This window comes from Ornithodoros turicata, chromosome 1 (assembly GCF_037126465.1).
Source record: "Ornithodoros turicata isolate Travis chromosome 1, ASM3712646v1, whole genome shotgun sequence".
Lineage (NCBI taxonomy): Eukaryota > Metazoa > Arthropoda > Arachnida > Ixodida > Argasidae > Ornithodoros > Ornithodoros turicata.
Window position 1 is genome coordinate 87,043,461 of NC_088201.1, and position 12,823 is coordinate 87,056,283.

Sequence of the window (12,823 nt, forward strand, 5' to 3'; positions counted from 1 at the left end):
TTCCAACTTCTTCACGGGGAGACGAAATGCCGGCAGGCACGGGCGGGGGTGAGTATCAACAACTGCACACATCGTTGTACAGTTGTTATGTGATCCGCAGAGCGCTCGTGTCTTTACGTTGACAATTCCGTTTGCTTTCTTTGCGAGTGCTGTGTTGTCGGCGCGTGGGCTTCGCCACCTTGTGACTGAAGAACAATGCCGGAAAAAGTGGCTGAACTTAGTGAAAAAATACAAAGTATGCGCATTGGTTACATCGCTTGAAATTCATTACTCGTGTACGTATATGAATACCTGTGGAATGACGTATATACGCGATCACACTTTTTTGAATTTCTCCTTAACCCTTACCAATAGCCTTACTCATTTTAAATTGGCAAGTGTTTTTCATATATTTTACTCTGTTTTGCTATTCCTTGACCGTCAGGACCTCAAACAATCTGTCAGAGGCGACGAGGAACAAAACTTGTCAGACCGCTGGCCCTACTACACTGTCATGGACACCGTAATGAGTGGGCGGCATGCAGTCGCTCCTCCGGTGCTCGTGTCATCGGCCGAACCGATGGCTGTTGTTCAGGAGCACACACAGGCAGAGGACGGCGACAGCGGAGACACAGAGGACGACATCAGCGAGGAGCGACCTGAAAGGCGTCGCAGTCGCCGTGACTCTTCTCCAAGTATTGATGAGCAAATGCTCATTGAAATGCGCAAGCAAACTCAGCTATTTAGAACAGTTTTATACTTTATTCGCACGCCGATATTGTGACTTTGACTCTGTGTGTGTGTGTGTGTACTGTAGTGTCTTCTACGTTCACCGAATCAGAATCAAAAGAGAATCGGGTCGGCGAACTGAAAGTATGGAAAGTGTAATCGATAGCATGGGAACAACAATGAAACTTCAGTACCACGCGTGGCAACTGCGCCATCCCAAATGTTCAAGCAGCGTTGGTTCCCTATCACATATAGCAAAGGAAGCTGCTCATGGGGTTGCGTGATGGTCATTATCGGGAACCGCTGCATCGCTAGGGCACGACATATGTGCTGCCAGCCTGTCCCTATGCGGCAACACCTCGACACCTTCAGCGGAAGCTTCACGATCCGGGTGATTCTCATCGACGAGTTCTTCGTCCCTGATATCATCTTCGCGAATGCACACATTGTACATAGCGGCACACGCTGCTATTACAAGCGGTGCTTTTTTAGTGGAGACTTCGAGGGCTTTCGTAAAGATTGAGCGCCAGCGGCCCTTCATTCTCCCAAAGGCCCTCTCGACAACGCTACGTGCTCTCGCATGCACTCGGTTGAACCTGCTCTGCACTGGACCATCTGGGTTTTTGTATGGCGTGAAAATCCGGATGGGGTTTTCAAGGCATGGGTACCCCAAGTCTCCAAGGAGGGCGTATCTTCTGGGGGAGTACATGGCTTCCCGATATACTGGGCTGTTTCGCAGTACCCTTGAATCGTGTACACTTCCTGGGTAGCCAACGAAAATGTCGAGGAAGAAGCCCTCATGATCCACTATCGCTTGCATTTGAATGGAGGCAAATTTTTTTCGGTTTATATAGTCCTCTCGTCCTGTCTTAGGTGGCACAATCCTGACATGGGTGCCATCAATCGCCCCGACAAAGCCACTAAAACGTGCATCCCTTGCAAGACGCCCAAAACCTTCCTCAATGCCTTGCAACTCTTCTCTCTGGGGAAATGGGCCACCCTTTTCAGACATGTCATCACGCGATGCAGACACTTGTTGACGGCATCGAATGTCGTCGACCGTGGGACATCAAAGCTGGCGCTGACCACTCGAAATGCCGCACCGCACTCCAGCCAAAAAATTATTATCATGAGCTCAACTTCCATCTCCCACCCATGTGTTTTTTGTTGCCCGTCCCACAAGATGTTCACAAGACGCGCGAAACTCCTTCGAGACACTCTAAAATGATACTTTAAGTTCGTTGCTTCGTCGTTGAGGTACACGAGAAATGTAGTTTTTAATGTTGGGGTTGCAGTACGGGCCTCGCTGAAAGCATATTCAGTATTAATAACGTGAAACAACACACAGTGGTGTGCTTACTTTCCGTCTTTCCAGTTGTCGTCGTGCACGAATTCTCTTCATATTATTTATCACAATATTTGTGGACATACAAATGTACTGTAGCGCTAAAAAAGCAGTCATTTCCTCGTTTTCCATGACCAGACTCCAAGAGAAAACTGTCGTCTGCTAGTACAGTAGATTTGACTTGCGTGCCTCATGCTATGCGCCCTCTGGTGTCACTGTATTAAATGTACGTTGCAGAAGAGGAGCAGTAGATGGCGCGCGTAACGGTGCTCACAGTGCTCGTTCGAACACTTTAGCTCGAATGCGCACATGTGACGCACACTATTACAGCATGTGGGACGTATCACTATTCGGACGCACCCCATGGATGGGCGTAGTAGCATTTCTCTGAGCCTGAGGAAAATGACACGGACAGGAAACACACAACAAGACGACACGAGACTGACACCAGCACTAACTTGATTGTATACAAACCAATGGCGAATTCGGGTGGTCATTTCATGGCAACACGGCCTAGCGCTCGGAAATTGCTAGCTCGGCGCCCGAGCTGCATCACGTGACCGTTGTCACCCGAACATGAGTGTCAGGAATCTAAAGGTTTTAGTCAATTGGATCACGCTAGGGGCATTGCTGTCGCCCGTCTTCGGGTTCCGTCGTCTGCTAAACCACGTGAACTTCGACGTGCGGGCAAATAAGGACACTCGCCACTGTTGCAGTGCGGATGTGACGACACCGGGTATAGTTCGGCAACCCGCTGCTCGATCGTTTCGAGACCGGGAGAAAAAGTGCTAGCTGGCGACTTTCCGGCGCTTGGAAATCACCCCGCGAACATGCGAGATTGCCTCGCTTTGACCAAGCGAACATGCCTGCTCGAGATCTGGCAAAAAAAGTTGCCACGAAATTGTTACACCCTGGGTTAGCGTCCAGTAGACGCGCCGGCAGACAGGCACTGAAAGTCGTCGAGTACTGGTCTCTTTATTGCTCAACAGGTTTAAGCTTTTAAGCTTTCCATGGGTGGCGCTGCACCTATCGTAATCAACAAACAAGGACAACAGGCGCGCAGCCTTGACTGCAGCCGTGACAGTTACTGATAGTGATAACCGCGTACATGACACACTTCTTGAACCACAACCTGAAACTGAACCACAACCACTAGAAAAAATACGATACAATATAACTATATACCAGAGTAGAGAAATGCTCATAAGTTCACACAAGTTCCTTTGCGGAAGTCTTCTAACTGAAGTCTGTCCGGCGGTCTTCTTTGACGGGTGCTTCGTCGAAGTTAATGCGGTGGGGTGCTCCGGACGTTTTTCTTCACCACAAGGACTGGAGGGTTGGGCTTCATCCGCTGGCGTCTGTGCTGGCTCAGCATGCGAGGACTGTGTACGTTGATAGGAGTCTTGTCCAGCTTGAGTGATTAAGTGATTAAGGTTTTTCTGGCGCATGAGCCTTGTCCAGCTTGACCAGCAGTAGGCTGATGCATGGATTGCGTAAGAGATACGTCCTGGGGCGTCTGGTTCTGGGTTCCCTCGTCGTCGCTTGTCGACTCGTGCTGCATGGAACTTTAGGACATAACAGATCGTGCTCTGAGGTGGTCCACGTGTACAAAACGGTCACAGGGCTGAATATTTTCACGATTGTTCGTAGTTCCCACGAGGCATCCTCCCCACCTACAGTTTTAACAAATACACTTTGTTCTGGGTCAAATGCTTTGTACTGACTGCGTTTCTTATCCTGCTGCTTCTTTACTCTTTCCCGACACGTGTGCAGCTAGGTTTCAGCATACTCAGTTTAATCCTAGGCTGACGCTTCAAGAATAACTCAGCTGGCGACTTACCAGTCGCTGTACTTGGAGTATTGCGGTAACAGATTAAAAAAGTGTCAATCCGTTCTTGAAGGGATCTTTCTCCTCCAGTAGCACCATCTTCCATCACTTGTTTCTTGAAGCCATTTTTAACAGTTTGGACCAATCTTTCGACTGCACCATTTGAGGAGGGGTTATACGGAGGGGTCCTGGTGTGCTTCACACCACAGGTAGCCAAAAAATTTCCGAATTCCTGTGAAATAAACTGAGGTCCATTGTCACTTACGAGTTCTTCGGGAAACCCGTAACTAGCGAAAATACCGCGAAGCTTTTCCACAGTTTTTGTCGTAGTAGTATTACTCATATAAAACACTTCCAACCATTTTGAAAATACATCCACTATGATTAAAAAGTATTTGTTGCCCTTAGAAGCAAAATCCACGTGTACCCTCTGCCAGCACTTCGCAGGGTATTGCCACGGCTGTAACGGCGCAGGAGGAGAAGCTGACTGCGTCGTCTGACAAATTGCACACTTTCTAACATACGTTTCAATATCAAGGTCCAAGCCCGGCCACCACACATAAGCTCGAGCGAGCATCTTCATGCGACAAACACCTGGATGTTCCTAATGTAGCAACATAAGGATATCTGATATTTCCTTGGAACAATGACCCGCGATCCCCAAAAAATACATTTTTGCTCCAAGGAAAGCTCAGTCCTTCGCACATGATATGGCACAAGGTGGTCCTCGGTTATCGATGATGGCCATCCGCGCAGAGTAAATTCTGCTACTTTACACAACACCCTGTCTGTCTTTGTAGCCTTCGCAATGCTCTTCGCTTGCAAAGGGGTGTTCTCGAACACTGCCAGAATTTCTCCATTGTATATTGTGGATGCGTAGTTGCATCGCTAGACGAGATAACGCGTCCGCTACCTGCATGTTGCTCCCCTTTCGGTATTTAAGCTGATAACGATACGCTGAAAACAGCAGCGCCCAACGCTGCATGCAGGCTGCAGCTAACGTTGGAATCGCCTTGTTGTGTGACAAAATTCCTAATAGCGGTGAACAGATTGAACTGTCTGCCATACAGATACCGGTGAAAACATTTAAGACCAAATACAATTGCTAATGCTTCCTTTCCCCCTTGCGCGCACTTCTTCTCGGCCGGAGATAAGGTACTCGACGCGAACGCTATAGGCCGTTCAGACCCATCTTGTTACACATGAAAAATCACGGCGCCCAAACCGTACGCTGACGAATCACACAATAGTCCCAGTGGCTGTGTTACATCATAGTAACTCAAAACACTGCTATTGACTATCAGTTCTTTCGTCGCTTTAAAAGGTCTTTGGCATCTCCTATCCCATAACCATTTTTTGCCCTTCTTTAGAAGTTCATACAAGCATCTGTTGACAGGTTTCCCATATATGCTTTTAACTCGGTTACATTTGTTGGATTTGGGGCCTGTAGGATGGCCTTTATCTTTGTGTCAGTGGGATAAATACCCTTAGGCGTAACCTTACGCCCTAGATAAACTACGGAGTCCCGGAAAAACCTACACTTAGACTCCTTAATTATACTTGTTAAGCCTTTTAAGGACCGTCTCTAGGAGATTGCTGCAGTCTTCTATGTCCTTCCCAGCAATAATCACGTCATCAATGTAACGACCTACTTGAGGTATGTCCTTCAAAACCTTGTCCATCAGGGACTGGAATATGGCAGGTGCACTTGATATACCAAACGGTAATCTTTGAAACTGGTAAAGTCCCAGGTGTGTGTTGACCGTCAGCAGCTGACGACATTCGGGTGCCACTTCAATCTGGTGATAAGCAGAGGACAAATCAAGGACACAGAAAACACTGCCTCCTGCCAAAACAGAGCAAAGTTCTTCGAGGTGCGGTAACAGATAATGTTCCGTTTGAAGCACTGGATTAATAGTCACTTTGTACTCGCCGCAAAGTCTTAGGCCCTCACCGTTCTTCTTAGGCACCACTACTAATGGAGTGGCCCATTCACTCTGTGTAACATGTTTTACAATGCCGGTCTTTTCGAGTTCGTCCAGCTGCTCAGCTACAGCATTTCTTACAGCGAAAGGAATGGATCGAGCCTTGCAGAACACTGGTGTGCTGCCGTCCTTGACGATTATCTTCGCTTGGAATTCCTTTATGAGTCCCGGACTTGAATCAAACACGTCTGGAAATTTCTTACGCATTTCCTCGACACGATAATCAGCTGTGACTTGCCCGACAAGACTCCAATCCAAGCGTAGTTTTTCTAACCAGTTCCTTCCCATCAGAACCGGAAGCTTCTTGCCTCGATTTCGAACCACAATGATTGCCATAATCATTTGTGTTCCCTGATGCTGAACATTTACGAAGATCTGTCCTTGTACGGGGAGCTGCTGTCCGGGTAAGTCTTCAGACTGATAGTGCACTGCTTGCACCTTAAATGCGAAAATTGTTCTTTATACGTACTTTCCGGCATAATGGAGACAGACGCTCCTGTGTCACTCAACATTGACAGTGTTTGTCCTTCCACTTTTAGCTCTATCTTGTAGGCTTGCTGTGTTCTCATACGAGATTCTAATTGAAATACAGAATCCACAGACTCGTTATATGAGATCTCCACGAAGTTCGCTTTTGTCTGCCGCTCTTGCGTTCCGCACATTATTTTCAAACGTCCCACTTTCGCACATTTGTGACACTTGTGCTTCTTATACCAGAACTGACTTGGGCAATGCGATTTACCACACCGGTAACACTTTGTTTCTGGTGTACTCTGTTTCCTTCTTGCGGGGCCTTTCCTATTAGCCTGACTATACCCTTCGCCCTTCCCTTGTTTGCGAATTTCATTGATCTGTTCCACCTTTTTCACTTCGGCATGCATCATCTTAGTCTGCCGTTCCGCAAGCTCATGCTCCCGAGCTATTTTGCACGCCTTGTCAAATGTGAGGTCATCAACTGTAAAGAGCGCTCGTTGGGTTTCCTAGCTTCTCAGTCCCGCTACTAGCCTGTCCCTTAGTGTTTCTGATAAAAAGGCGTCAAAATCGCATTTCCTTGATGCCTCCTTTAATGAAACGACGAAGTCGTCAACAATTTCTGCTTCCTGTTGCGCAAGACAATTAAATTTGCACCGCTCCGCAATTACCGACTGTTTGGGACTGAAATGTGCACGCAGTATAGCTTCCGCTTCAGCATACGTTTTATCTGTTGGACGGTCTGGTACGACCAGCTTCGTAAGGGTGTCAAATGCGCGTGCACACATGACAGTGTAGAACACCGACTTTTTCTTGTCTTCGGCAACATCGTTTGCTGCCACGTAATGTTCAAAACGTTCGATGTACGACTCAAAAGAGTCAGTCCTTTCGTCGAACTCTCCTATTCTTCCCAAACGCGCCACGTGTACGTTGAGAATTTACCTGCCAGTGCTGCTGTGCGGCCTGACGTTATCCTTGTAGGGGTGCCTTGGGTCCGAACAAAACACCTCGTCACCAGTTTGTTACATCCTGGGTTAGCGTCCAGTAGACGCGCCGGCAGACAGGCACTGACAGTCGTCGAGTACTGGTCTCTTTAATGCTCAACAGGTTTAAGCTTTCCGTAGGTGGCGCTGCACCTATCGTAATCAACAAACAAGGACAACAGGCGCGTGGCCTTGACTGCAGCCGTGACAGTTACTGATAGTGATAACCGCGTACATGACACAACACAAATGACCATCCGAACACGCCACAAGTGATATTCCAAGTGATAATCCAGCACAGAATTACTCCTAACCACGGAACATCGTTCGAATTGCAACCTATGGGTCCCAGACGTAACTTTTCAATTGCAGGGAGGATTATGTTGGGAATATGGTTGTCTGGACCCGAAACCTCTTCTACGTTGCAACAGTTGCCATCCAAAATCCATCATGAAACAGGTATCATGAACTCGAAACTATGAAGTCAGCTATGAAAAGACAAATGCAACACTTGCTAGACGCCCGGCGTCGGGAAGGTGGCGTCCCCATCGCCCGACAGGCTACGCCTGTCGCAATAGCCCGCTCCCAAGCTATGGAAGGGTCTCCATGGGTGTTTGAGACCCCCACGTATAACTGTACGTGGCTTACCCGTAACCGAGGAAAAGGGAGGCCTGGTGCTTGAGTTGATCTGGTGGTTGCTTTTGGACCCGAGAGGGCCCCTCTGGGGAGACAACATAGCACTTCGGTCCCGGCTTCTCGCAGACGGGAGGGCCTGAAGGGCCCCCGGTCAGGCCTATTCAGTTCAGTCGCCGCCCTTTCACTCTTTCGCTATATCTCTCTCTCCTTTCTGTTCTCCCTCTTTCCGTTTTTCCTTTTTCTATTGGCGGCAAGGGTCAACCTTGGGCAGATGCTTTCGAATCTTCGGTCTGCTACTGCACTTGGGTATAGTGACCGCCGAAGTGTTGACGTGTCAAACACGTCCCCTTGGTTGCGCTCGGTGGTGGGCGACATAACGCGAGCACTGAATTATTTTTCTTCACTTTATGGGTTCTCAAAATCATAAAAAAACATGATCGGCCCCCCAAAAGGAGTCGCACCGAAGTAGCTTCTAGGCGAGACATGGAAAATGCATTAGCGGGAAAAATTTTTCCAAGATACCTTGTAATTCACTCCAACGACGAACAAAAACCTGTGGGCAAAATGTCCCCATTTCTTATTGCAACTGTCATTGAAAATGTCGTAGGAAAATCGTACTCTGCAAGGAAACTGCATTCAGTGACTTGCACGTGGAAGTACAAACAAAGAAACAGAGCGACGCTCTACTAGCACTTACTCGTATTGCTGGAAGAGCTGTAAATGTGACACCACATCGGTTACTAAATACCGTCAAAGGAGTCATATCGGACGACGATCTGCTAACAAGCACAGAGAGCGAAATTGTAGAAGGCTTGTACTCCCATGGGGTCGTAGCCGCGTAGCGGATTAAAATCCGCAGGAAAAGCAAGGAGATTATGACGAAACACATTATACTCACTTTCTCTCTACGTACTCTCCCATCTACAGTAAAAGCAGGTTACTTGAACTGCAAACTTAGGCCATATATACCTAACCCACGCCGTTGCTTTAAATGCCAACGGTTCCGACACAGTTCTCTGGCATGCCGGGGTCAAGCAACGTGTCCGAAGTGCAGTGGGAAAGACCATCAACCAGACTCTTGTAACAACCCAGTGAAGTGTGCAAACTGTCTGGGAGATCAGCCTGTATTCTCAAGGTCATGCCCCCGGTGGCAGGAAAAAAAGAGACACTTCAAATCAAAACAACACAGAACCTATCATACAAAGCAGCCAAATCCCAGTATGACTTCCAGAAAGGTGGTACTTTCTCTGATGCTGTACGAAAGGGGATTTTACAGCCGTCTGTACCAACTAAGGTACAGCCTGTACAAAACAGTGCTATACATCAGTCATCTCCTCCTAAAAATGCAAAACGAGATGCACAGACGCTAAGAACTGTGGGATGCCAAACAGAGGAACGCAAAGCAGAAAACTTTGATCCAAAACCGTCTGACAGAGCAACCACACAAGAGGCACCCGTGGACGGTACCCAACAGCCTATGGAGATTTCAGACGTTGATGAGTGCAAGACACAGCAGTCAACGCCAAACATACCTAACATGAACACACGATTGCAACCACCACAGGACAAAAATAGCAAGGGAAGAGGCAGGGGGAAAGTGTTAGGTTCCGAAAAGTGATCAGCCAGTTAAATGGTTGTATCATAATGTTCTGGCCTGCAGTTTTTTGTTTTGTTTTTTTGCCCGTAATTATGGGCGCTACTCTTACACAATGGAACTGTCGAGGTCTATTAAGTAATTTAGAGGACATTTACACTATATGGGAAAAAAAATCTGTAGCTATTTGTCTGCAGGAAACGCTTCTTAACGAGAACTGTTCAATTGCTCTCAAGTAGTTTGATGATGATTCAGGTTTTTATGGCGCACGGACAACTAAGGTCATAGTGCGCCAAAGCTATGGTGAAAAGACAATGGGGATGGTTGGTGACTATGTAAAAGCAGCAAGATTAAACTAAAACCATAGTTTTAGAAAGGCTTAGACAGTAAAACAAGATACATGAGCAGAGCTGGGTAAAACTATATTGTATTTAAATAGCCAATATCTTTAAAATAGTTAAAAACTATCATGAAGGGTAAAAGAGGCTCATCACCCAACAACAAGGCTGGGTGAAGTGGCAACTGATATTTGTAAAGCTCTTTAAAGTGATAGTGACGATGAGGTTCATGTGCAGGACACGTGATTAGGATGTGCAGCACAGACAGCTGCTCCCCACACTGCGTACATTCCGGTGGTTCCTCCCGGCGCAGTAAAACAACATGTGTGAGGTGTGTGTGACCAATGCGTAAACGACTAAAAACTACTGAATGGAGACGATTTTTAAATCTCGGTATGCTTCCCAAAATTGTGTTTTTTGACAGCCAAAGCTTGTTGTTTTCTCGTGTAGCCCACTCTCGTTGCCATTTCACATTAATTTTCCTCCTCAGGACTGACCTAAGGTCTTGAGAGGGACACTCCAAAAGGCTCACTTCAGAAGAGAGTGCAGCTGCAGCTGCTGCATCTGCGAGTTCATTGCCGGGTATCCCAACGTGGCTGGGCACCCAGCAAAAACCTAAACAGAGACCTTTTTTGATTACCTTGGTCGCAAGATATCGGGCCCTTAATACAAGGTGATTTTTCTGTTTCTGTATCGTACAGATGGCTTTAAGAGAACTCAGTGAATCGCTGTAGATGATCGAATACTTGATCTCACGGTCTAAGATGAAGCTAAGCGCCATGATTATTGCATATAGCTCTGCAGTAAAAACTGATGCAGAGTTTGGAAGCCGCTGTGACTTCGTGCAAGATTCAGTAACCATTGCACAAGAAACGGATGTGTGTGTCTTTGACCCATCGGTATAAAAGGCAGTGTGATCTCCAAAGCTTTCGGCTACATAACTGAATTCTTGTTGGAGCACACATGGTGGAGTGCCATGTTTGTTATATTTAGCTAAAGAGTAATTGCATTCTGGAAGTACGTCCCACGGCGGGGCTCCCACACACGCTTGCAAAATTGGGGTGTCATACTCAATGAACTCATATGTTTCGATTCCCTGTAGCACACGCATACTAAAAGGAGGTATAACTGTGGGTTTGCTGAGAAAGAACTGTTTAAACCGTGTCTCCCTCACAGACTGGAGTGCAGGATGTTCCGGATAGCCTTTCACTCTAAGCGCATATGATGCTGAGAGGTAGAACCTACGTCTCTCCAACGACCACTCCTTGGATTCGACATATAGACTCTCAACTGGTGATGTACGAAAGGCACCAGTTATTAAACGCAACCCCTGGTGGTGAACTGGGTTCAAAATCTTGAGAGCAGATTCGCGGTCAGATCCATAGACAATGCACCCATAGTCCAATCTTGACCTCACTGTCGAAATGTAAATTCTATGCAGCGTGTCACGATCTGCGCCCCAGGATCTGTGTGACAGCACCTTTAAGAGGCTTAGGGACTTGATGCATTTAGTTTTAAGGCTCTTAATGTGCGGTAGGAAAGTAAGTTTGCTATCAAACGTGACCCCAAGAAATTTGTGCTCACTCTTAACAGTGAGGTCCTGCCCATTCAGCTTAAGAGTAGGTGAAGGAAGCATTCCTCTGACCCTACAGAAGTGAACACAGACAGTTTTCTCGTGCGAGAACTTAAACCCATTTTCGAGGGACCACGTGGTAAGCTTCTTTAGAGCAAGCTGCATCTGACGCTCGCATATTGCTAGATTTGTAGAAGAATATGATATTTGAATGTCATCTACGTATAAGGAGCATGACATGGAGCGAGGAATTACATTGGCTACTGAATTGATTTTCACAAGGAAGAGAGTAACACTCAGGACAGATCCCTGTGGCACTCCATTCTCTTGAACCAGAACACGAGATAGCGTCGTTCCAAGTCGTACTTGGAATGTCCTGTTTTGTAGGAAGTTCATGACGCACCTGAGTATGCGCCCCCTGATCCCAAAAGAGTACAGATCTTGTAGGATACCATACCGCCAAGCGGTATCGTATGCCTTCTCAAGATCAAAGAAAACAGAGAGGCAGTGTTGTCTTCGGACGAAAGCTTCACGTATCATTGTTTCTACTCGAACCAGGTGGTCCGTTGTGGACCGCCCGGCACGAAAACCACACTGAAGTTCAGAGAGACATTTGTTTTCCTCTAGAAAATGGACGAGCCGACCATTGACCATACGCTCAAATGTTTTGCCGATGCAGCTTGTGCTCTCAAGTTGTTTAATCTGTTTTCCAAAACCAGGAATTGTGCAGCAAGAGCTGCTGGAGGAGTAGCAATCCTCACAGTGAAATCTCTACCGCCTAAACGAGTTGTACTCGTAACAGCACTTGAAGCAATAGCTGTACAGGTTTGCTTAGATAAGCCTCTTACACTCTGCTCAGTATACATCCCTCCAGGTTATTGCTTTGAAGCTTCTGAACTGGAGCAGCTTATAATGCAGCTGCCACAACCCTTTATAATTCTTGGTGATCTAAATGCTCACAACCCCCTTTGGGGAAGTATCAGGTGTGATGCACATGGTAAAGTCATAGAAAACGTAATTAACAATCACACCCTCTGTGTGTTGAACACTGGACTGCCAACTTATTACCGTCCTTCGCATAAAAGTTGGTCACATTTAGATGTTTGCTTTAGCACGCCCTCTTTGTGTCAGTCTCTGGAAAGGTCAGTTGAAGAATACGGAAGTGACCACCTCCCAACTAACCTAAGATGCCAGCCGCTGCATAACTCAATATCTACACGTGCACGTCGCTGGAAACTCCATTTTGCTGACTGGGCACCGTTTGAAGAAGCATGTGACCTTCAGTCACTAAATATAGATGGTGGCACGATTGATGAGACCAGTCGCACTATAGTAACATCTATAGTGCATGCAGCCGAGAAA

The 12,823-nt window shown here is 46.9% G+C and overlaps 2 protein-coding genes across 2 annotated transcripts; both read right to left on the minus strand.

Moving 5' to 3' along the window:
• Positions 1 to 976: 976 nt before the first annotated feature.
• LOC135378066 (uncharacterized) lies at positions 977 to 1,720 on the minus strand. Its single transcript, XM_064610914.1, has one exon. The coding sequence runs from the start codon at positions 1,718 to 1,720 to the stop codon at positions 977 to 979; it is 744 nt and encodes a 247-aa protein (XP_064466984.1).
• A 3,711-nt stretch (positions 1,721 to 5,431) lies between these two features.
• LOC135378074 (uncharacterized protein K02A2.6-like) lies at positions 5,432 to 6,202 on the minus strand. Its single transcript, XM_064610926.1, has one exon. It carries the CDS (start codon positions 6,200 to 6,202, stop codon positions 5,432 to 5,434), a length of 771 nt encoding a protein of 256 aa, XP_064466996.1.
• Positions 6,203 to 12,823: the final 6,621 nt, after the last annotated feature.

Coding starts and splice junctions, on each gene's coding strand:
- LOC135378074 (XM_064610926.1), bottom strand. CDS start 6,202: ATGGCAATCATTGTGGTTCGAAATCGAGGCAAGAAGCTTCCGGTTCTG.
- LOC135378066 (XM_064610914.1), bottom strand. CDS start 1,720: ATGTCTGAAAAGGGTGGCCCATTTCCCCAGAGAGAAGAGTTGCAAGGC.